The sequence below is a fragment of the Xiphophorus hellerii genome, chromosome 6 (genome assembly GCF_003331165.1).
Source record: "Xiphophorus hellerii strain 12219 chromosome 6, Xiphophorus_hellerii-4.1, whole genome shotgun sequence".
Taxonomy (NCBI): domain Eukaryota; kingdom Metazoa; phylum Chordata; class Actinopteri; order Cyprinodontiformes; family Poeciliidae; genus Xiphophorus; species Xiphophorus hellerii.
Genome location: NC_045677.1, coordinates 26,763,800 through 26,786,992, shown reverse-complemented (window position 1 = coordinate 26,786,992; position 23,193 = coordinate 26,763,800). Strand labels below are relative to the sequence as shown.

Sequence of the window (23,193 nt, the reverse complement as noted above, 5' to 3'; positions counted from 1 at the left end):
CTTGTGTAATACATTAATCTGGGATTAATCAAGTATTTTTAAATTTCAACTATTTCAAAGCGCTGATTGTCCAATCCCATTATTCCCAGTAGAGTCTGAGGAAAAGAATATTTATTATTCCCATTAGTTTCAAATCAAGAAACTAATTCTGAGTCTATGTGATATTTTACACCTGTCTAGTTGTTTGTTTTTCAAAGAGCTGGATGCGTTTTGATCTTGCATGCATCCACATGCAAGATCAAAGTAGCAAGAAAAGGAGGAGCAGGTAGCACTTCATTACCGCGCCGAGTCTCTTCCTTAGGTCCACAGAACCACTTCATTTACTCTGAGAGAAAGAAAGGACAGGCCCCGATGGATCTCCCATTAATCTTTAATGAGCCCCCGGCTCTGCCTTCTTCCCCCTGCACATCCAGGAAACAAACAATGACTCGGCTGGAAAACACTCGTAGCCCGGCCTACCTGCCTGCTCTGCTCTGCTCGCCATTAACCCTGAATTATTAAAGCGGCCATCAATCTGCCTCGGGAGTGGGCGTCGTCCTGATGGCGGCGTGTCTCTCCGAGTGTCTCCAGCTGGACTTTTCAGCCAGAAGTTGGAGCACTTGGAGTTTATTGTTCCATTTGTCATTCACAGCTGCTAAACTCAGGAGTCTGTCAGCAACAAAGCAGCTTAAAACTTATAATTACCCTGAATCAGCAGCAGTTTTTGCTTCATTCCCTTTCTAGATTAAAACTCAGCATCTGCCACACTGCTTGGCATTCCCTGTAAAGATTGTTTAATTGCAGTAGCAAATTCTCACACTGAAAAAGAAAAACATCTAAATTAGGTAGAAGTACATCTTTACGGCGCAGGAAGCAGAGAAACTAATATTATCCACTATTTTCATTTCCGATACCGATACAGATATCTGAGGTTCGGTATCGGCCGACACCAATCCGATACGCATTCACTGGAATCCAAACTAATATCTCTTAGTAAAGTTTACAACCTTTCATTCCTCCATTTATCAGAGACATCAACCCCACTTAGTATAAGAAATATACTTTTTAGGTTTAATTTCATCCATCAGACAGCTTGAGAAAATATATAGTTGAATAAATTTTTCTTTTTAGATTTAAAAACACAAATGCCAGGAGATTTTAAATATAATTCCTGGTACTTGCCAGTAAATGGAAAATGGCTCAACACTTCAGAAACACAAAATCTTACAGTATTTTTTGTCTAGTTTCTACTGAAAATATCTTGGTACTCTTGAAATAAGATAAAACAAACTTTAAGTAACTTTTCAGCAAAATAGAAGAGCTTGTTTTAAATCAATAAATCCTTAATATTGATGAAAAACTATTTGTTCTATTAGCAAATTATTTAACTCGCAACAGGTTGAAAATATCTTGTCATATGCGAAATAATCTCCCAATGGAACCAGTAAGTTTTCATCAGTAAGGATTTATTAAAACAAGCATGTATTATTTCAAATGTACTAAGTTATTTGCACTGGAAACTGGGCAAAAATACTTGGTGGGATTTTGTTTTGCAGTGAAAAATGGGGCGTTTCCACAGGATACTAATCCAAAACATGTGGCTCAAATCAACACAGAGATACCAAACCAGACACAATATCAGGCTTTTACTTTGCTGCCTCATTTCCCAGAACTAAAGCCGGTTAAAATACTGTAGAATAAACAGAAAGGAAGAGAAAAACGTGGCCAAACGATGCTGCTGGAGGATCTAGAAAGATCTGTTTCGCTCTAACCACGTGAAACTTTATAGCACACTAAGTGCCGTCTTAATGGCAACTAAAATGATATACTTACAGCCTGAATTTACCAATGTTTTCATAGAGAGTTATGTGACTGCATTGAAAGATTAATTTATTTTTACACAACAGGGTTGGAGAAAGAAAATCCAAATTATTACACGTTCAGCTTTAAAGTGGCTTCATAGTTTTTAGAATAATCTTTTCTGCCATTGTTGCAATAATAATGACACAAAGAGTTTGGCTATTCTTAATGGCAGCATAATAAATTACAATAATAAGTACATAAATACGAACAAAATCTCATTTAAAAGTCACTAGAATTTTACATTTAAAGTTCAAGACCGTAGCCTACTGTTACTCCTTAAAGTTATCTTGATTATTAAAGAAAACTTTACTAATCATGTCAGATTTGCATCTTTTTGGAGACACTGAATAGGACAGATCTCTGGAGTTTTGCTTATGAAAATTATACTGTTTTAATACTATTACGTCAAAATAATGCAAATTTTCAGTCTAGAACATCTAAGAAAGGTCAAATCTGAATTTAAAACGGCTGTAAATTACAGATATTTACATGTTTTTCATCCAACAAACACCTAAATTTCTGGATCTTGAGCGGAGACGTCGCCTCAGTTTTTCTCCTACCAGTCAAAAGTCCTTGCACCCTGTTTGACACACACGCCCGCATTCATACCCCGCCCTGCAGCGGCATGTCCTCCAGGCAACCAAAGTGTCATGGCAACCGTACGGCAGCCACGGTAACGGCAGGCTCATTTTCATACTGATGAGGCCAGTTGCCGGGGAGGTCTGAGCCGCCGCTGCTGCTGCTCGCTCGTCTCTCCTCTCCGGTGTCGCCCTGAAATTTTAATGACCTTTTTTTCCCTCTGCTTCTCGTTTTTCTACCCTCACGGTGCCCTCTGAGTGTGTGTGTGCGCGCTCAACTCGACTGTTCAAACATACACACACAGTGTGACGGGTGAGGAGAACAAAGGCGATGTGAGTCTGAAGACGTTAGACCGTTTGAAGGGCATGTATTTTTATACGTTGGGAAGACCTCCTCCAGTCTGCAACTCCTGGCGTCTGCAGGTTTGCCAATCGGCTTCATTTCTGGGTTCGTAGCAGTCGGGTTTGAGGATTTTAACACGTTCAAAAGGATGACTGGAGGCAACATGGAGAAGAAATCTGACATAAGGTTGTATTTATCCTAGCAATAGCATGCTGCGAACTCTAGGGGGCGGTAATTCACAAAGTTGTTCTCCAAAGATGAAGCGTTCAGAGATTCTGACTTGTTAACCAGTGAAGGTAGGACCAGGCCTGTCATCATAAGAAATTTTGCTGGACGATAAATTGCGATAAACGATATTATTGTTGCTTTGAGACCATTTTCAAGTAATATAATGGTAATAATAATAATGCAAAACGCATTCTCAAAGACTCTCAAAACTTCTGAACACACAAACACTTGGTTCAGCGGGAAGAAATCCATTTAAATTATTGCCATATAAATAACCTGAGTTGAGTTTAACACATAAACAGAAAAACAAAGACAGGTATGAATGGATGAGTCGTAAAAACTCCCAACCGTCCACACTGACCCTTCGAATATCTGCTGAATATTATTTCCTCCAGTCTGTGATGTAACATTCCTGATTCTTCCGATTTATTCCCAAAATCTCACACAGAATCCATCGCACTACCGTCTGTTTTCTCAAGGTTAAGTCGTACTTAAAGCTGGAAACAGAAACCGTAAAAAACTGGATTACAGAAAATACAGTTTTAACTGGAACTGGGCAATTAATGGATACATTTTCAACCCTTCATCTTGTGATTCTTTTCTATTTTTACTACAAGAATAAAGTTATAATATTTGAGGAATACAGTCAAAGTGATACAAGAATAAAGTCGTAATGTTACAAGAACACAGTCGTGGTAATTTGAAAATTAAATCATGTGATGATAATTGAACTAATACGACCATAAAGTCGTAATTTTAGGAGAATGAGATTGTAATTTTGTATGAGAACTCCCATGCAAAAATCAACAAAAGATAAATTATCCAGGCTTTTATTTTGGTTAATATAAAAACTACTTTTTCCTCATAATTTAAAGACATTCTTGTTGTAAAATTGCGTATTTTTTTCTGCTAGTATTGTGACTATATACTTTTAATTAAGCAAAATATCTTGTAGCCTGGCACTAATACTCCGTCATAATTTAATAGAAATTAAATTAATATTAAAATCAATAGAATAATAGAACGATTGAAATTAAAGCCACTTTTTGAAAATGTTTTCTGTTACTTGTAATTTCTTTTTTAGAAAAGTAAGCGAGGAAAAAAATTGATTAAAGTTTAATCTGGCATGAAAAAAATCTGAGATTTTATTTTGTTGGCTGTTTTTTTTTTCCTGAAGAAACAAACAAACTGCAGCAGAATTGACTAATAAAAGCTGTTTTGTAGCAGGAAGCTGCCAAGGACAGCTGCCTGTTGCCAGAAGTTGTAAAGCTAAATCTGCTGGAACCGCACAGATTCATAGCGCCGCATCAGGATGACTCTCTGCAGTTATTAATCGCTGTAATCTGAGGCAATCCTCAAACATATGAAGGAATGTTTGGAGCAGAGGTCGGTCTTCTTTCTCTCCAACCTTGGTTGTTTTGTTTTGCAGGAGGAGGAGAGCAGGGAGGATGAGAACGGGCGAATCGAGCCGGTTGGCCGAGCCGACTCCTGCATGGAGCACACCCCCGTCAGATCTCTGGAGTAAGTCAGCCAAGTCGGGTTTATTAATTAGCCTTCCTGTTTGCACTTTCCTCTTGTTTGCTATCCGAAGGGAAACGCCTGAGTGAGGTGACCTTTCTGCTGAATTTAAATTGGTTTCAGGGCAGATTTTACACTGCTATTCTATTGAAAAACAAAATTTTCGCTATTGAACTCTTATCTGAACATATAGTTTTACCTGTTTAAGTTCAAAACTAAAAATAGTCGGAAATGGTATTTGGTTTATTAAACCAAAGTGCACATGGCTGTTAAAGATCAAACGCATGTTTTTGTGATGTTCTTCCTCTGATAATTCATCAGCAGCTTGTTTTTACAGCGTTTCCTGTACAGGATAAATAAGTTTGTCTTCTCTTTTCGACATTTAATCATCTGTGAAAAGCTCCGTGCAGCAGGTTCTGTGTCGCGGTCCGGGTTTGTTTGTGCAAAATCTCACTTTAAAGCCCGCTCCCTGATTTACATAATTATCTTTTGTGGGAGCAGAATGATCCTCATCTCGCCGTCAGAGCTCGCCCACGCGCTAACCTGTTCTGCTCCTGTTATTAACAACTGTGCTTTGTTTTGTTATTTTGCTCCGTCGCATGCCTCCAGCTTAATATGCAGGTATGGTGTTATTATTCCTGTGATTTCACTGAGAGTCTGGCTTTCTCCCGCCTTCTTAGCTGTCAACAAGGGGGCCTTTTTCTCCCCAAGCTAATCACAGCCGTCGTATCTAAGCTGCGAGCGGATTAGATGCGACGACTTTTAAAATATGCCAGAGTGTGCACATTTCACAACCAGCAGAACAGCTGAGAGAGGGGAAAAAACACACCTAGAACCATTGAGGTGGGTTTTTTATATTTAAAGCAGATTATGAATGTCCTTAAAGGGCTGGTATTGATAAAGCCAATTAACAAACCTTTAACATTTCAGTAAAATGCCGCTTTTGCACTTCTTTGAGTTAAATAACATTGAACATCATGTCACATTGATGTAATTTGGCAGAATACATATAAAACTATGGAAGAAGATTACTGCCACTGAAAAAATAGATAATTTTGGCTTCAATCTTCTGAGATCAAAAGTCAGAATTCTGAGAAAATGTCAAAATTGTAACTTTTTCTCAAAATGTATTTTTTCCCTCCAGAATTCTTATTTTTTTCTGAGAATTTTGACTTTTTTTCTCAGAATTAAATTTTTTCCTTCAGAATTCTCATTTTTTCTCAGAAGTCTGAGTTCTGATCAGAATAATTCTGCTTAAATTCAGAATTAAAATAATCTTGGTAAACTAGAAGGTCAAAGTCAAAATTCTGAGAAAATTTTCACTGAGAATTCTGAACATTTTTATTCTCATATTCTGACTTTTTTCTCAGAATTCAAACTTTGTTTCATAGATGATTCCTCTTTTTTTCTTCAGACTTATTTTTTCTCAAAATTTCTAATTTTCATTGACGATTAAAGTCAGAATAATTTTGGTAAATGCTGAGAAAAAGGTCAAAATTCTGAGAAAAAAGTCAAAATCCTAAGGAAAATTCAGAACTTTTTTACTGTGGTTCTAACCTTCTTCCATTCAAAGCTTATTTCATTTGATTAATAAAATATAATTTTTCTTCCAATGAATATTTATGTGGCCCCTTCTGGGCCACATAAAGCTTTACGGCGGGCCAGATTTGGCCCCTGGGCCTTGAGTTTGACTCGTGTGATTTAAAGGGTCAAAGTCACTGACATCGTTTATCCTAAAAGCCATGGCATCCTGTGCAGGTCGCAGAAGGATAAACTGCGTCTTTTTGCTCTTTTTCTCCTTCATTTCCTGCTTCTTGCTTCCAAAATAAAAGCATCTGCTGTTCTGCATCTTGTTTCCTGCCTTGTGGTGTTTTTTTAATCTTCTGTTATTGAGAAAATTAGACTAAATGACAATAAAAGTGCTGATAAAAGCAGGCAGTAGGCCCAAATTTCAACGACATGGAGTGAAAACAAGCCGATGAGTTGATCCCACATCCTGTCAGGAAGTTTTTACAACTTTTCTTTCAGCAGAGGAAGTTACATTTATCCTGAGGGAACTAATTTTTACTCCCCAGGATCAATTCAACAAGGTTTGTTTTTAAAAGTCCTGCTTTGTTTGTACATGTATTGGTTTTGTTCTGCAATGATTTGACGACTGAACATATTTCCTACTCGAATCTGTCCAAACCAGCAACAACGTCACAAGTTAAGAAGCAAACCACCCGTTTATTTCTAAATTTCTACTTATTTTTGAGTTTTTCCAGGCTTTGTGAAGCATTTTCAGTCTAGTTCTTGTTCTTCACTGCAAACACATACAGTATTGCATGGTGTTTGCTTAAAAAATAGCACCTAACATGGGTGGAAAAAAACAACCCAAGTATCAAGAAGACCACATCAAAAATTTCCATGAAGGAGAAAGCTGCTTAGAAGAAAAATATAAAGAAAGCCTTGAGGCTTTTGCACATTATCTTTATTCACTATGTAGCAGCACAAGCTGGGTTTTGGTCTTAAGTTGTGTTTTTTTAGTGTCTTTCTCCATCACGATTTATTTGAAGGTTTTTGTTATCATTTGTCTCCTTTGCAATAGGTTTTCCTATTTTCTGTTTATATTTAATTAGGCTCTTTGTTAATTCAGCCCTTCACCGTTTTATACTGAGCCCTGATCAAGCCAGAAAACCTTCAGAGTCACATAATTACAGATCCTGACAGCAAGCAAAGCAGCAGACTTTAGATTATTGCTTCAAGTCCTCAATTATCAAAGCAGGTTAAGTTATAGAAATTATTTTTTCCTCATTTTTCTGGGTTTGGAAAACCTAAATCTGCAAAATTGTGAAATGGATGAAAAGACTAAATGACCAGGACTCGGTTAATTTGTCTCTTTTTGTCCACTTTATGCTTTCCTAACGTTTTCCCATTTCATTTAAGTGCAGTGAATGCAGCATAGTTCCAAACCTGATGAGTTATATAAAAAATAAAACAAACTAGAGCTTTGTTGTAACTTTTTTGTAACTCCGATAATCACATTAAAAGGTTCTAATGGATATTTTGGTTTGATCATAACTTTATGTTTTATCAGGCTGATTGGAACTAATGTGGACCAGAACTACAGTTGGATGGAAATAATGTTTGTATAAAATCTTTAGAAAATAACAAGCACAACACAGAGATAATTAATGGTTAAATCCACAAGATCAATTCTTTTCATTTTGGGTAAAAAATTATGACGGCATATGAGGGCCATACTAAACAAAAATAACATTAATAAATTGTGAAAATAGTAACAATATGAAGAAAATTAATTCTGATGATAATCAGAAATCATAGTATTATGAGAATAAAGTCATATTTGTATGAAAATAAAGCTGTACAAGAGTCAGAATAAAGTCTTAATATGAGATTAAAGTAATATTTTGGTAATAAAGTCACAGTATTATAAAAATAATTGTTTGAGAATAAAGTCAAAATAATACAAAAATAAAAGGTAAAAATAAGAATAAAGTCGGTATATTATGACTTTATTCTTGTAATACTGCAACTTTATTCTCGTTTTATTTCTACTTTATTCTTGTAATTTTTTCTTTTATTTCCTTAATTTGGCCTTAATTCTCCATTGCACAAAATAAAAGCAGGTTATGATGAAATGGAGCAACTAAAAGTGTAAAATGGGGATTGAATTAACATAGAGCCTTTTTTTGTTGCATATTTATGTTTTGTTTTGCCTTATTTCTTCTTTGTATTATTTTTTTGTTTTACCCACATGGTGTCTCCTCTCCCACACCCCCTCCGTCCTCCGCCACCTTTGCGTCTGTCATCCACCCGTCTCCCAGAGACATTGTGAAACTGGTGGAGGTGTCAAACGACGGCGGGCCTCTGGGGATCCATGTGGTGCCTTTCAGTGGCAGGGACCGCAGGTAAAAATAACAACAAAAAAAAAGGGCTCTGAATGATCAAACCCTGCACACAAACACTCCACATTTATAAAAAAGTAAAATAAAATAAAGCTGTTATGTTTTTTAATCATTAAAACCCCATTTCAGCACAAGTTTGGTGATTTACTAAAACAAAAAAGTATTTTCTTTTGGAAATAGAATCTGTTCTGGATCACATCAGACCCAAATATACACTCATAACAGACATTCCTCTCTGCCCCATTACTCCATCAAACTTGAATCCATCCATATGAAACACACACACCAACACACCCACACACACACCCTCACACACATTTTCCAGCTTTAGCATTGTGAAACCATTTCCCAGTTTCCGATCCCAGTTTCCAGTTTTCAATCAGGGTGGTTTTTGTTTTCAAACGGTCGTCATATTCCAACATGGCTGCTGTTCAATATGCTTTTGCGAAGCTGCGTTCACAACATTCAACTCCCTGCAAACACACATGGAGAAAAGCTGAATTTAGCATCTGGTTTGGAGACGAGCAGGATTCCAGTACAGCAAGCAAAGAAAACTCTGGAATTTGAGATGAAAAATTTACATTTCCAGATGTTAAAAGAACATGAACCACTTTTGAGCTCCATATTTCACAATGCAAAAACACAAAATGTTACAAATACTTGTGGTCTCATTTCTAGTCATTTTTATACATATGAAATACGACAAAATAAACTTAAAATGACCTTTTCAGCAGGATATAGGAGCTTGCTTTAAGTTGATAAGTCCTTAATGTTAATTTCTTTTTTAAATTTACTATTTCCGCTGACAGATTATTTTACTTATAACAAGACATTTTTCCCGATTTGTGTGAAATAATTTGCCATTTTATCAATGTTAAGGATATTTAATGACTTTAAAAGAGTTACTTGCAAGCCGGGTTGTCTTATTTCCAGTGAACTAAAATATTGCATTAGAAACTGGACCAAAATTACCTGCAACATTTTATGTTTTTGCAGTGCATCCTGCAACTTCATAAACCATAAAAGCATGAATCTGCCCCATAAACCCAGAAAAACTCTTCAAAACCAAGGCATAATATCCCCTTTCCCTCTAACTCTGAGCTTAATCAGCCTAAAAGCAAATTTATAATGCACTTTTCTTTTTACTGGGACAAATGTCATTTCGAGCGTTGCAGTAAGATTAAGAAGCCCGACTTTCATCAGAGGAATTACTTCTCCTCCTCTTCTGCAAATCACATTGTGTGTTGTTTTTTTTTACTGTGATTCAATAAAACAAAATTCTCTGTACTTTTTCAAACTCCAGAACTTTTCGTCTTACATTGAAATCAACATAATTTACTCTCATGAGCTCACGCTACCTAAAGAAAATAATAATATAAAGAAGAAGCAGTGATTAGCTTTGTGAGGTATTTTCTGGCTGATTTTCCTCCTGAGGTGCCGGTCAGTAATCCTTTCAGGTGGAGTTAGCCTCTGTGTCGGCTCAGCGTGGCTTCCCTCAGTACGACTTATCCCCGTGCTTAATGATGTTCAGGGGTGTTGAAGCACCTAGAAACTCAGCAGAGAAAACTGTGAACATGCAAACGGTCAGCAGAGCTGCTGCACAACAAGTACGTCCTCACCTGATGTGATGTGACAGCCATGTTTCTCTCAATACCTGCAGAATTATGCAAAAACCAAAGAGCTTTAAATAACAACCTCATTTCTATATCCATCATAAGATCTAATTTATGCATTAAGGCATAATCCATGTTCTACTATTATCCAAACCCATCCTAAAATGTACAAAGCATCCAAACTATGATTATTTATTAAACATAAAGCCTAACTCAGTACACCCTTGCTGTCTCCATAAGAGGTGAAAGGGAATAAAGTAGCTAAATAAGGAACTTCAAAGTGGCAGCATTATGTGTTTTCCATTGACAAAGTGCCATTTTATAACACAATAAAGTAACTATGTTACCTTCAGTAGTTATAAAAATGTTATATATTTATAAAACTAAGAGCCCATTGCATTGAACCCCATTAAAAACCTCCTAGTTATTCCACCAAATATTGATTTCTGAACTCTTCCTGAGTATTAGTATTATCAATTTGATTTCTTTGTATTATTTGAGGTCTGAAAGCTCTGCATCTTTTTTCTTGTTTTGTCCATTTCTTAATTTCTGCAAATAAATACAAAATCTTTGCTTGTAATTTCAGAGACATGTTGTCAGTAGTTCATAGAATAAATGAACAATGTTCATTTCACTCAAACATAGACCTGTAAAAAGTTAAATCAGAGAAACTTTAAGTGGTCTCTTAATTTTTTCTAGAGCTGCATATATAAAAAATATGACTTAAATAAAATTTTACTTCCTTATTTAACACCTTGAAATTGGGCCTTTGTCTCTTTAAAAACGTTTCTCTTTGTGAATCGTCATCACATCAACCCTTTAACAACGTTTTTACCAGTGTTTCACTGAGAAGTAGCTCCTATATTAAACTCAGCAGTTCCACCAGCTGTTTGCTAATTGCTGCTGGCTAGTCTGAAGGAGCTGAGCGGGGGAGGGACTCTCTGTGAGACACGAGCCTAATTTTAGAAGATCATTTTGTATTTCTTCACTCATCAAACTTTTATCGTATTTATTTTGGGGGTTTTATTTTGTGTTGAATCTGTTTGACATGAGCTTTCAAACCTTTCAGGACTCTTGGCTTGTTGGTCAAGCGTCTGGAGAGGGGAGGAAAGGCCGAGCACCAGGGCCTTTTCCAGGAGAACGACTGCATCATCCGTATCAATAACGGAGACCTGCGAAACATCCGATTCGAACAGTAAGCCTGAAGCTGAAGCTGCTGCTGCGGCTCAGTTTTCTGGAGCTTTAACGTCTGATCTTTGCTTCAATCCCGAATCTGTCCCTTCACTGTAATCCGCTGCATTTCTCCTGCCAGGCTCCTCTGTCTGCTGCAGCGCAAAGCTAACCTTTCCCAGTTTAGCTCCTAACTTCTGATGCTGACCCTGAACTCCTGTCTTCTTTAGTCCCTGTGCTGCTGCTCCTCCTGATTCCCGTTATAACACTTTCTTCATTCCTAAATATGTAGGGAGGCCTGTTAACATTTATAATAGCTCCTGCTGTCCACTGCTGTTTGTTTATTTTATTTTTATTTTTGAGAAGCTTGTTCACATCAATGTTGTTCTTAGAAGATAGAAATCTATCACATGGCTTATGAAAATACTTGGATATGTTCTCTAATTTAGAAAATAAGTCATTCAACAATAGCATGAATTGTTCACAATTTCTTATTTTTCATAAGTCAATGCTTTAACATCCATGCTTCCTCTCAGTCAGTAGCAAAGCTAAGAAAATTTTAAGTAAAGAAAGTCACTTTTTAGTTAGAAATGCAAAAGTTTTCAGTTATGTACCAGTAGTGAGCATCTCTAACTGAAAAGTTAGTTGTGCTAACCCTAAAGCTCAAAACATGAACATTAGTTCTGCTAATGCTAAAGTGTGATGCTAACATAAAAAAAGCTAATACTGAATTGCTAATTTCTACAATGTTGATGGCAACCATGACTACGCTTTCTAGAATCTACCTGGACTTTATCGGTTAGTTGTTTCTTGGAAATGTGTCCATTTCATAAGACTTACAAGTTTTTAAACTTACTTTTTGAAAAGTAACCTGCATGTCAACACAGATTATCCCCTAGTCTGAGTGAAAGTAAACAGTAGGTAACAGTGTTGAACAGAAATGAATGCAAAGACCCCTAAACACAAAAGTAAAACTAGATATGCACCGGTCCAGTATTAACACTTACCAGTTCCGATATAGAAAATAGAGCTAGATTGGGTATCGATGACATTGTACCCGATCCATAGGAGCAGATCTATTCAGTCTAATTCTATGCGTTATGCTTTATTATTTATTTAACATTATTCTTTTGATTCCTAGAAGATAGAAGGGCTGTTGCTGTTTATTTTTGTCAGTTTATTTTTTTACATTGGTTTTTATTCTCCTAACTGCACTGACTGAACAAATGAAAGCTGGTGTTGCATACCTGACCAAGCTTGTGAAACTAAAGGTGTATTTTAATTGTGCTGTACTGGTGCAGAGTTATCAAATAAATTTGTAATTCAATTTTTGTTTAAAAAAAGAAAACATTTTAAGTCAATTCAGGTTTGTCTTTCTGTGTCGATCACTACTGGCTGGTACTGAACCTCAGATATCGGAATCAGAAGTGGATTGGTGCAAATCTCAATGAAAGCTGTAGAAAGACTTGGCAAGACATCCTGACTTCTTAAAAGCAATACATAAAGTAATGAGACATGACTCGAGACTTTTGCACAGTGCCGGTTTCTTGGCAGTAGAATAAAAAGTAATTCAATCCTTATTGTTCCTGTTATGTTATGTTAAAGATTGCCTTCCAGCATCTGAAACTTAACCTTTGCAGAGAGAGAGAAAATAAACCTTCCAGGCAAAGGCACTTTACAAGAGCAGCAGTTGTCCTTGGTATTAAAAGGCGTTTTTATAGAGGCGCGGTGCATATTACATCCTGTCTGGCACTCCATTTTTGAAGCCAAAAATTGTAAAGATGCCGTGAAAAGACCCCGACGTCTTCGGGAACATTATTAGCAGCTGGGAATATGCGGCCAAAAATCCCTTCAAGTTTAAGTTGTTCGTCCATAGGAGGGGGAAGCATTTCAAATTCTGGAGCCTTTTAGTTTCCTAAACGTCCGTTCAGCTGTCAGGGTTTGCTGCACGGAAACAGGTGGCGCTAACAAGGCAACACAAGTTTCAACTCACACCTTCTGAAGGGGTTTAAAGAGGATTTTCTGTGAACAAGCCGACATGTAGCGGTCTGCTTCATCTGCAGCCAAATGAGAAGATTATGTGATGGAGGAGTCGGGGAGGGTTTGGTTTCTTTTTAGAGCTGCTTGCGTTGGCAATAAGTGTTAATTAACATGTCAGATTGTTCAGGTGGGCGAAGATGGACATCTGGTAGGTGGAGTTATTCACCAGGCAGCGACGTGATTAACACTGGATGAGTGTGTGATGCTCTTTTCATACCCAAAATAAAACTACTTCTCTTTATCCTCCTGTTTTGTGTTTTCCTTCTATTTGTTCCTGTTCTAGAGCACAGAACATGTTCCGCCAGGCCATGCGTTCCCCGGTGATCATGTTCCACGTGGTGCCGTCGTCCATGAAGGCCCACTACGAGCAGCTATCGCACGCCGAGAGGAACCCCTCGTTTTCCTCGGGACGCTTCAGCCCAGACTCGCTGTCCGGCATCGATCACAACCCACAGAGGATAAACCGCCACGGATCCCAAACGCAGACCCACCCGGACCCAAACAACGGCTACCCACATCTGACTCACCCTGCCGTCACGGCGGCCAAACCTCCCACAGGCCACACCCACTCACCTCAGAGGGGGCTGAACTCGACGCCCACGCCGGGGTATACCAAAAAAGTGGGGAGGCGGTTTAACATTCAACTCAAGAAAGGTGAGTTGAAATAAAATATGAAGGATTTTAAGGCTAACAAGTTCATTTATTCTGAAAACTTTCATGTTTCAAAGGGGACTTTTTATACACAAATCACATTTTGTACCAAATTTTGGTTTCTACTGCTCCTAAAAACAGCCAAAGCGTTTATAAAAATAAAAAAAACACCCACCCATTTTTTGGCACATGGTTCCCATGTGACGTCACACTTCCGGGAACTTTGTAGGCGACGGCCATCTTGGTAGGTATCCGTAACTTTCCTTGCTGTCCAATCACAATTATACCATCGCAGGTATCAAATTAACGAAGGTTTCTGTACCTCTACCTTCAGTTTCAGCATGACAGGACGGATTAATTGAGCATGTCAGTTACATGGAGGCATTTATAGGATTTTTGTCCGTTACACCTTCTAGTTTCTTTCAGAGCATTTATTGTATCGTTTATCGTTTATCATTTGAAACTGTGTGCAGTTTAGTGATACAAATCACAAATTTTTGTGCCTGGTATCCTAAAGAAGCATATTACAAATGGAAATGTTTTTTTAAGAGCAGTATTTGTGGGGATGTGATTGTGATTGCAGTCAGACCCATATAGTTACCTAAAACAGAAGCAATAAATAGTAATTATCATCATTTTTATCATTATCACAATAGTGCTACAAAATATTCTGATAAAAATTTAAGTCCATCTCACCTAAACCTTGTCTGTAATATTTTTTAATAACTAAATAAGCCATTCTCTTATCTTAACATAGAAATTATCTTGATAAGAGAATCACCAGAATCGATCCAGTTGATGTGAAAGTGAGACCTGTTGGTTTAAACCTTCAGAACCCGGAGAAAGAAACGAATAAAGCTGCAGTCTGGGTCAGGACTGCGTCTTCTCTGCGGTGCCGGTTCTGAGTGACAGCTGGCCCAGGTGGTGTGATCTTCTGCCAGCAGGATTTCAGGTGTTGGCGCCAGGAAGCTTGTTGCTAAGCAGCTGCTGGTCCCTGAAAGGAGTCTGACGGGGCTGCATCGTGTGTCACTGAAATCCTCACCCAAATCTGTCCGCTCTTATTGGACTGGGATCAATCCAGACTGTCGAAAATAAAACAACAAAAAGAACCAGCACCCAGCTGCTTGTTTCTTCCTTCGGTTCAAAACTGACCGAATAATAAAAACTGAAACTGAGAAATAAACTGAAGTAATTATAGTTCAACTAATTTGAACTGTACTGTTTAGAAAACTAAAGTAGATATAACGTCCTTTATTTTTGTGTTTATGAATTTATTTAATAGCTTTTTGAACTTATGTGAAATTTTTTTTTTCCGTCCACTCAAGCAGCTTATTGGTAAATTGCAATACTCCATGCTCCTCACTGTTTTTTATCTTTTATTTCTTTCATTTACAGTTTAAAATGAACATGTCACATCTTAACACAACACAAAAGTTCAGGAAGAAAAGGAGTAGTCTGAAGAAAAACAATCCTATATAGTCTGCTGTTTCTGCCAAAAACTAATTAATAAAAACTAGCAAACAAATTCTAAAAACTAATTAAAACTAACTGGATTAGGTAAAACAATAAGTTACAAAAAGATAAAATAAACTAATAAAAAACCCAAAATTGTTATAAAACTGTTCTGCACATGCATTCGGATCTGTGATATATAGATATAACGTCCTTTGTTTTTGTGTTTATGAATCTATTTTTAGCCTTTTGAACTGATGTGAAATAGATTTTTTTATTTTTTTCCTCACATACTGTTTTCGTCAGCTGTCGGTAGATTACAATACCCCACTTTGGCACTTACGCTAGTGCACAAAGTGGCGACTGCAAAAGTTGGGAGAAAACATTGAATCTTCTGTTGAGTATTCATTACTCAATTGATTTATTTAAACTGTATTTTTCTGACTATAAGCCGCTACTTTTCCCCCCACGCTTTGAACCTTAAAGCCCAGTGCGGCTTTTCTGTGGATTTTTCTTCAACCACCAGGGGGCTCTTTAGCAGGAAGTGAATCATTGGAAGTCGAAATTGGAAATCAAAGAAGAAAGCGCTAATTTTCATTTAGCACATGCTTAGCAGCAGGCACGACGGAGAAATTTCTTCAAACTCATACTCCCCCATCATGAAAACAACACGAAGATGTTCATATGATGCAGATTTTAAGTTGAGGGCTATTGATCTGGCAGTACAGGACAATATTTAATATAAAACAATATTTCACTAATAAAATCTAGCAAACACACTCTAAAAGCTCAATTAAACTGAGTTAGTCAAACAAGTCACAGCTAAATAAACGTTCACGTCCAAAGATGCTGCCTGTTCTCATTCCTCCTGTTTTGTTTACGTTTCTGTTTTCGGATCGGACACTCGCAGGGATTAACGGCGGTTCCCAGGAGCCGCTGTTTCTTCTCTCGTTTTGTTCCGAGTGCCGATTTGAGCCAACGCAGATTAAACTCCCGCCTCAAATCAGACACCGGTCCCCTCGTAAATCCTGCCGAGTATCAGAATCAATCGGAGTCCCGGAGGTAGCTGAGGTGTGTCCTAATCATGCTAATGAGTGAAAGATCCTCCTCCTGCTCCGGTTTACCGGAGGAAGCAGCGGCAGAGGCTCCCGTCTGCAGCGGGAAGCTGATTACTTCATCTATGTGGGGATTAGTTTGAGGAAACAGGATGGGAAATGTTTTACTGTTGTGGGATTAAAGCCAGCACTCTGATAAAACAAGCATCGCCCTTAAATAAACTTCATTTAACAATAAGTTTACACAGGCAGGAGATTCTTATTTTGCAGGATGAAGGTTTTCACAGGAAGGAGGTCTTCCTCAGCTTGGTGGCGATAGATGTGATGAAACAGCAGCTGAAGCATCCAAACATGCTAACGAAAGCTAAGCTAAAGGACATAGCAGAACTTTTTCTTTCACAAGTGACTGAGTTTATTTATTTATAGCAGGATTCAACCGGACTGGATTCAATCTGACTGGTTTTAATCTGACTGGATTTAATCGGACTGGATTTAATCGGACTGGATTCAACCGGACTGGATTCAATCGGACTGGATTCAATCTGACTGGTTTTAATCTGACTGGATTTAATCGGACTGGATTCAACCGGACTGGATTTAATCGGACTGGATTTAATCGGACTGGATTCAACCGGACTGGATTTAATCTGACTGGATTTAATCGGACTGGATTCAACCGGACTGGATTTAATCTGACTGCCTCCTTGCCTCCTTCCCTTCCCTTATTTGTTGTGTAGTTCTTCCTTCCCTTCATGTGTTCTTGCGCTAGTTTCCTACATACTTTTGTTTCTCCCTCCAGTTTCTTATTTTTCCATATTTACTTAATTTTAAACACACATAAAGGATCTGGGTCAAAAACGTAGGAATCGTGTGGTCAGCTTAGTGATAACCAGAAAATGATTGATTATAGATTTTCCACGTAGATAATTCTCCAGAAAATCTGTGAAGGTTATTTCAGGAGACCGAAGTGTTTATTTGAATATAATTATGTTTAAATATAGACATAAATCTTGTAACTCTACATATGCCAGTTATCTGCTCCTTGTTTCCTGTCGGCTGTTATTTCCTGTGAACATCTGATGTAATTACCCAGATACATGTGTCGGGTTCTCCTCCTCGTTCTGAACCGTACTCTTTCTCCACCATTGTTGCCGTGTCTTACATCAGATCCACGCGAGCCGTGCCAGTTGGATCTAAACGTGTTTTTACTCACTTCTGCCTTCAGGTCAAACCAAATCCCACCATTAAATCTTCCGTCTTTTTTTTTTTTCCCCCGAAGGCCCTGAAGGACTCGGCTTCAGCATAACGTCGCGTGACGTCCCCATCGGCGGCTCCGCTCCGATCTACGTCAAGAACATTCTCCCCCGGGGGGCCGCCATCCAAGATGGCCGCCTTAAGGCAGGAGACCGGCTGCTGGAGGTAAGACGTTCTCTCAGTTTAAACGCGATGAGAGTTTATCAGTCAAACCTGCCTGCCAACTGTTTTGTTTATTAAAGCTCCTGGTTTTGATGTGGAAATTCTGCGCCTTGTTCAGAAATCAAAGAGCCTTTTCCCCAAACTCTTGTGCTGCAGCGAGAGAACAGCGTCTGAAGTTGCATCATCCCTCTTTGCAAGTCATTTGCATAAAAGATTATTACACCGCGAGGCTCAGACGTTCTGGCTCAAATCAGAAACTCATTGGTGAATCTCAATATAATTATTTAAAAACTGACTAAATCTGTATCGAAGACACTTTGTGGATTAAGTTTTAAAAAAGTGTCTGCTTGTGTTTAGTAGAATATTTCTACTAAACACCTCCTTTAGTAGAATATTTCCAGTCTGTTTTAGGTTCCCCCAAAATCACTTCTGATCGGTCAACTGATCAGTTTCTAAACTGATAGATTTCTTATTGAATTTTTGCTCAACTTTCTGACAATCGTCTTCATGATGTTTGATGGGATGGTTGACGAAATCGACAGATTAATTTACTTTAAGTTCACATCTACCAACAATCCGTCCATCCACCCAGTGTTTCAATAATTGATCTAGTTATCAATCCATCCAGTAATTCGTCGGGCCTTGTGTTTATCTAATCATTTATCTCTTCATCCGTCAAATCATCCATCAGTCTATCCATTCATTATGCTGTTCATCCAATCATCAGTCCGTCCGTCCATCCACTCGTCCGTCTGGCCATTTGTCTATCCATCCATCCATCATTCATTCATTTACCCATTCATCCACGTACCTATCAATTTTTCTATCCGTCCGTCCATTTACTCGTTTGTCCATGAATAATCTATCCATCCAGTCATCCATCTGTCCCTCCGTCAATCCATCCATCCATCCATCCAGCCGTTGTTGACCTGTAGAGATATAAAAAGCTGTTCAGTTTATTTAGATACACTTTTCATTTCTTTACGTCAATAAAACAATATTTAGAAATTTAATAAAAACAAAACAAACAAAAAGTCTAAAGTGTTCAGTTCACCTGTAAGTTTTTCTGTGTGACTGACGCCATGTTTGCTCCGGTCCAGGTGAACGGCGTGGACCTGAACGGCCGGACGCAGGAGGAGGTCGTCTCGTTGCTCAGGAACACTCCGATGGGCGGCGCGGTGGGGTTGCTGGTTCTACGCCAGGAAGACTCTTTCCCACCCCGAGAAGTCGTAAGTCTCTGCCTCCGCTGCTGCTCTTCATCCCTTCATCTTCCTCTGTGTGTTTGCTCACAGTGAGCTGTCACAACTTTTCACTTCGCTCCGTCTGAGCGTGCAGATCGATTTTACCGCCCTGCCGCTGCTCTCTGTTATCAGGAGGCAAACCCGCAGAGATCTCGCTCTTTATCGCTTTCTCTCGCTCTTTATCTTTATCTCTCCTGCTTATTCCCCTCTGCATCTCTTCACTTCCGCCTCCATCTGTGTGTTTTACCTCAGAGTTGACTCTCAGATTGATGGATGTGGGAACGAGCAGACAGACGCAGGCCAGGTTGCAAGAAGGGAGGGAATAAACAAACTGGGCTTGAATATCAATCAGGCGCCATCCTCACATCTCGCTGCCGACAAACAGAGACGGAAATCTTTATGATTGAAACGTGTCTGGAGTTTCTAAACGTTTTCAGGTCCAAAAACAGATAAAGAAATGAAAACAAAGCCTTTAATTTGAAATATGGCAACGTTTTGCAGCTTTTATAAACTTAATGGGGACTAAAGAATGTAGCCTAATTTCTCTTATTCATCTGAATTGTTCCCTTTTCCAGAGTAAAACTGTCAAACATCCTTTAACTTTAAAGTATTTAACTTTTGTAAAAATTATGGGGTTTTTTTTTTCATTTTTTTCTCCGAAGAGTTTTTGCGGCGCTAGTGGCTCGTGTTTTTTGTACAGTAGGCAGACAGGAAGGAGGGTGAGGAGAGGGGGGGAGACATGCGGCAAAGGTCGTCAGGACCGGGAGTCGAACCTGCGACGTCCGCGTCAAGGACTAAGGCCTCCAAACGTGGGGCGTGCTAACCCCCTGCGCCACCACGGCACGCCCCAGTTTTTTTACATATTTGTTAAAACTGTCACCATGTTGTGAATGCAAAATGAGACAGAAAATTAAAAAAAATTGATCTACATCGAGTTTATATTGCCGTCTACAAAAATGTGACCAAAATGAACCAATCAGCACCAGAAGGAGGGTCTCAGCGCTGTCAATCACCCTCATGTACTCGCTGCTCAATGTATTAACGGCAGAGAAACAACTTACTGTTACAGGAAAACTGTTTATCCTCTGTTATTGGTGGCTATGCTAACTAGCCTGAGTGTCCATGACCGGCTAGGGTAGCTTGAGGATGATTGACAGCACTAAGCCCCACCTCCTGGCTCTGATTGGTTGATTTTAGTTACCACTGGGAGAAAGCAGAGGAGCTTGATTTTTTTATTTATTTATTTTTCAGATTGTCTGTCTCATATTATCCTGTCATGACATGGAGACAGTTTCAACAAATACATATATATATATATTTTATTAAAGTTGCATTCTGCAGCTTTAACAGAAGTGTTAAAATCAAGAAGTTGGGTTAAGTTTGAATTTGTTTTTCTTAATATGTAGTGACTCAAAAATATCTATATAGCGTGTTAAAACTGTCACCCACACTAACCTCTGAATGTCCGTTATCAAGCAGCAGCAGTTTTAAATTAAAACCAATTAAATTAAATTAAAAAATATTTTATTTACCTCAAAGGGAAATTAAATGTTTTCCTACGTCATTTCCTGCAAGTATCTTCAGAGAGTCGTTGTGGATGGTAATTCTGTGGGCAGTAAGGATGTATTGTCACATTTTTGAAAGTAAACTTGAACTTTGAACTTGATCTCCAGTAGCAGTCAGTGCTGCAACTAATTTGAAGAAGCCTCTGACTGAAGACTGTTGCTGTAAGACAGTTTTGTCACTGTTATGACAAGCTAAGAGATCAAAACCAGAGCAGTAGAGACACCTTCAGTTGTTAGCTAGCTCTGCTAATCCGCCTCATTTGCTTTTGCTGCTCCACTTTAAATCTCCGTCTGGCTGTGTGGTCGCAGAGATGTCGGAGTAGGGGATACAATCCTTATACTGATGGATGGAAGCGATGGTTTAAGCTTCCTCCTACTCTCTTTGGGGTCATAGGTCAGGTGTTATTTCATGTTTCCATTTCAAAACCAATTTAATAGACATTTTGAATTGTTGATTCAACTTTATGCAAATTTCAACTGTCTGTTGATTTGAGGTCAAGTTGAAAAATTACTTCTTCATGACTCCTTCACACTGGCATAGAAACAGTCCCTCTGCATAACTCTGCCACCACCGTGCTTCACAAATTTATAGAATCTGTAGTTGATTAGAAGTGGCAACAAAACACTTAGGTGGGTGTATGCATACATATGAACCCGTGCGTGTGAATTTCACCCGATGCGACTATAGAAATGTAATTATTTAATCTTTTTATCAGGAGGAAGAAATGTTGAAATGAATCAAAAATGACGCGATTTTCATGGCATGATGAGTGGATTTAAATTTCTGACTGTAAGTTTAATTTAAGTGAATCAACAGGCACTCAGTCTAATAAATTACACCTAATGCAGAGTAATAAAAACATAAAATCAGCAGCTGTTATATTACTGCCACAGGTGGCACACACTTCAGCGTTAAACCGTTTCTGCTGCTGGTATTTTAAAAGCCTGTATCACTGATATAAAATATCATATCTGAAATTATTTTTAATATTTAGCTACTTTTTATTCTACTGAGGCAATACGACAAAAAATCCAGCATAAAATGACAGAATTTAATCAGGCAGAGTTGAAAACATTCCCCAACTCTGAGGTTTTTATCTAAATCCTGCATTGATTTTTTAACGATTTAGTCCAACTTTACTGTATTTATCATTGCATAACAAATAGATTGCATAATAAAATCAGGCAACAAAACAAACTGTAAAACAAAACAACCCAAGTCTTTGTATCAGCTGCTTGGAGACGGATGGGAACGGGATCTGGCAACCCAATCCTCTGAGTCTGTGTGGGCGTCATAGCTGCCAGGAATGCCTCGCTGTATTTTCTTCTTTTATAGTTTAGCTGAAACAAATCCGTTCCCACCAAACAAAATAAACCTTTTTTTTTGTGTCTGTGAAGCAGAAAAAAAAAAGTCTTGTTTGTATGACGCTTTGACGAGAAAAGAACAGCATGAATGCCGTTTTGTTTGGAGGAAAATTGCTGTGAGCTGCTCCGTGTCATTTTCATCAGGTTGAAGCATTTAGTCTGTAAAACAATACTACAAATAAAAAAATGCTAAACAAACAAAATGGGACAGCAATAAAAATACATTTTCAAAGATATTTAAATTAACATCTGGTCTGAGCTGCAGACATGGTAGCAGTTTCACGTCGGAACCGTCGTGTTGCGTTTCTGGTACGCCTGTAAATCTGATGCACAAGCTACATCCGCTAACAACAATGAACGATGACGCCGATTCTCTTGGCTCAGTGGGGGTTAACTTTTGATTTAAAACAAAAATCTGATTGGTTGCTGGGAAAGTCTACTGTTCAAGTTGTGCCAAAAGGATTTAGCCTATTAGCGAAGCTGTTCGAGCCTAAAAGTAGCATCTTGGTGCTAAACAGGTTAAAACTGCTAACGCTAACGTTAAAGAAGCTCCATGTATAATCAGGGATTGCTGAAATATGATAGTTGAAAAACCTAAATAACTGATTAAAAACAAGAAATATCTCTGTTTTAGAGCAGATACTTGATATTTATTCAATAATTTAGAATCAAAAAGGATTTCTCAATTGAAAATATTGCTTCTTTTGCCATTTTTAAAATAAAAATACAATTAATTAATTATAGACTCTGCAAATAACTTGATTAAAATCTTTAATCAAGTCCCACCAGTAATTTTTATTAATCTTTCATCAGTTAAAATTAGGTCAGTTTTACTGTACATCATGGTTTTCTAACTTACACCAATCTAATGTGGTTCAATGCTAGAAAAAAGAAGCATTAAACTTGATGTTTTAAAATAAAATAAAATAGATTTAAATAATATCTATTCAATGTAGAACTATCCAGTAAAAGTTTTAGATTTTGTTCCAGAAAATCCCTTAAAAGCAGTGAAATGGCAACCTTTACATTTGTAGCTAACTGTTTTTTGGAGGCGCTCATGTTGCCCTTTGCTGGTGCAGCACCCTGGGCGGAGAGCCATACTTCCCTTGCATCACAACTGAAGATTATTTCTATAACGTAGTTAAAAATTTAAGGCTGATTTGTCAATCTGTCGGCTGAGGTTCATCATTCCCATCTTCTGCATGCTG

General features: G+C 38.1%; 1 protein-coding gene and 1 long non-coding RNA gene across 6 annotated transcripts in view; one reads left to right on the top strand and one right to left on the bottom strand.

The window, feature by feature from the left end:
* Positions 1–23,193, top strand: part of pard3ab (par-3 family cell polarity regulator alpha, b) — a 257,273-nt gene that overhangs the window by 111,519 nt on the left and 122,561 nt on the right. For 3 of the 5 annotated variants that reach the window (XM_032565196.1, XM_032565194.1, XM_032565193.1), the window contains exons 6-11: positions 4,421–4,512; positions 8,337–8,420; positions 11,100–11,225; positions 13,524–13,894; positions 17,678–17,817; positions 18,915–19,043. In XM_032565196.1, coding sequence (XP_032421087.1) covers positions 4,421–4,512; positions 8,337–8,420; positions 11,100–11,225; positions 13,524–13,894; positions 17,678–17,817; positions 18,915–19,043 — 942 coding nt within the window. Of the gene's footprint in view, positions 1–2,629; positions 2,844–4,420; positions 4,513–8,336; positions 8,421–11,099; positions 11,226–13,523; positions 13,895–17,677; positions 17,818–18,914; positions 19,044–23,193 lie in introns of those variants that run through there. The other 2 variants (XM_032565197.1, XM_032565195.1) reach the window with 2 other exon arrangements.
* Positions 1,231–23,111, bottom strand: LOC116721456 (uncharacterized). Its single transcript, XR_004339604.1, has 3 exons — positions 23,101–23,111; positions 9,141–9,196; positions 1,231–1,279 (listed from the first exon to the last, which is right to left on the bottom strand). It is a non-coding gene; the product is annotated as an uncharacterized LOC116721456 (long non-coding RNA).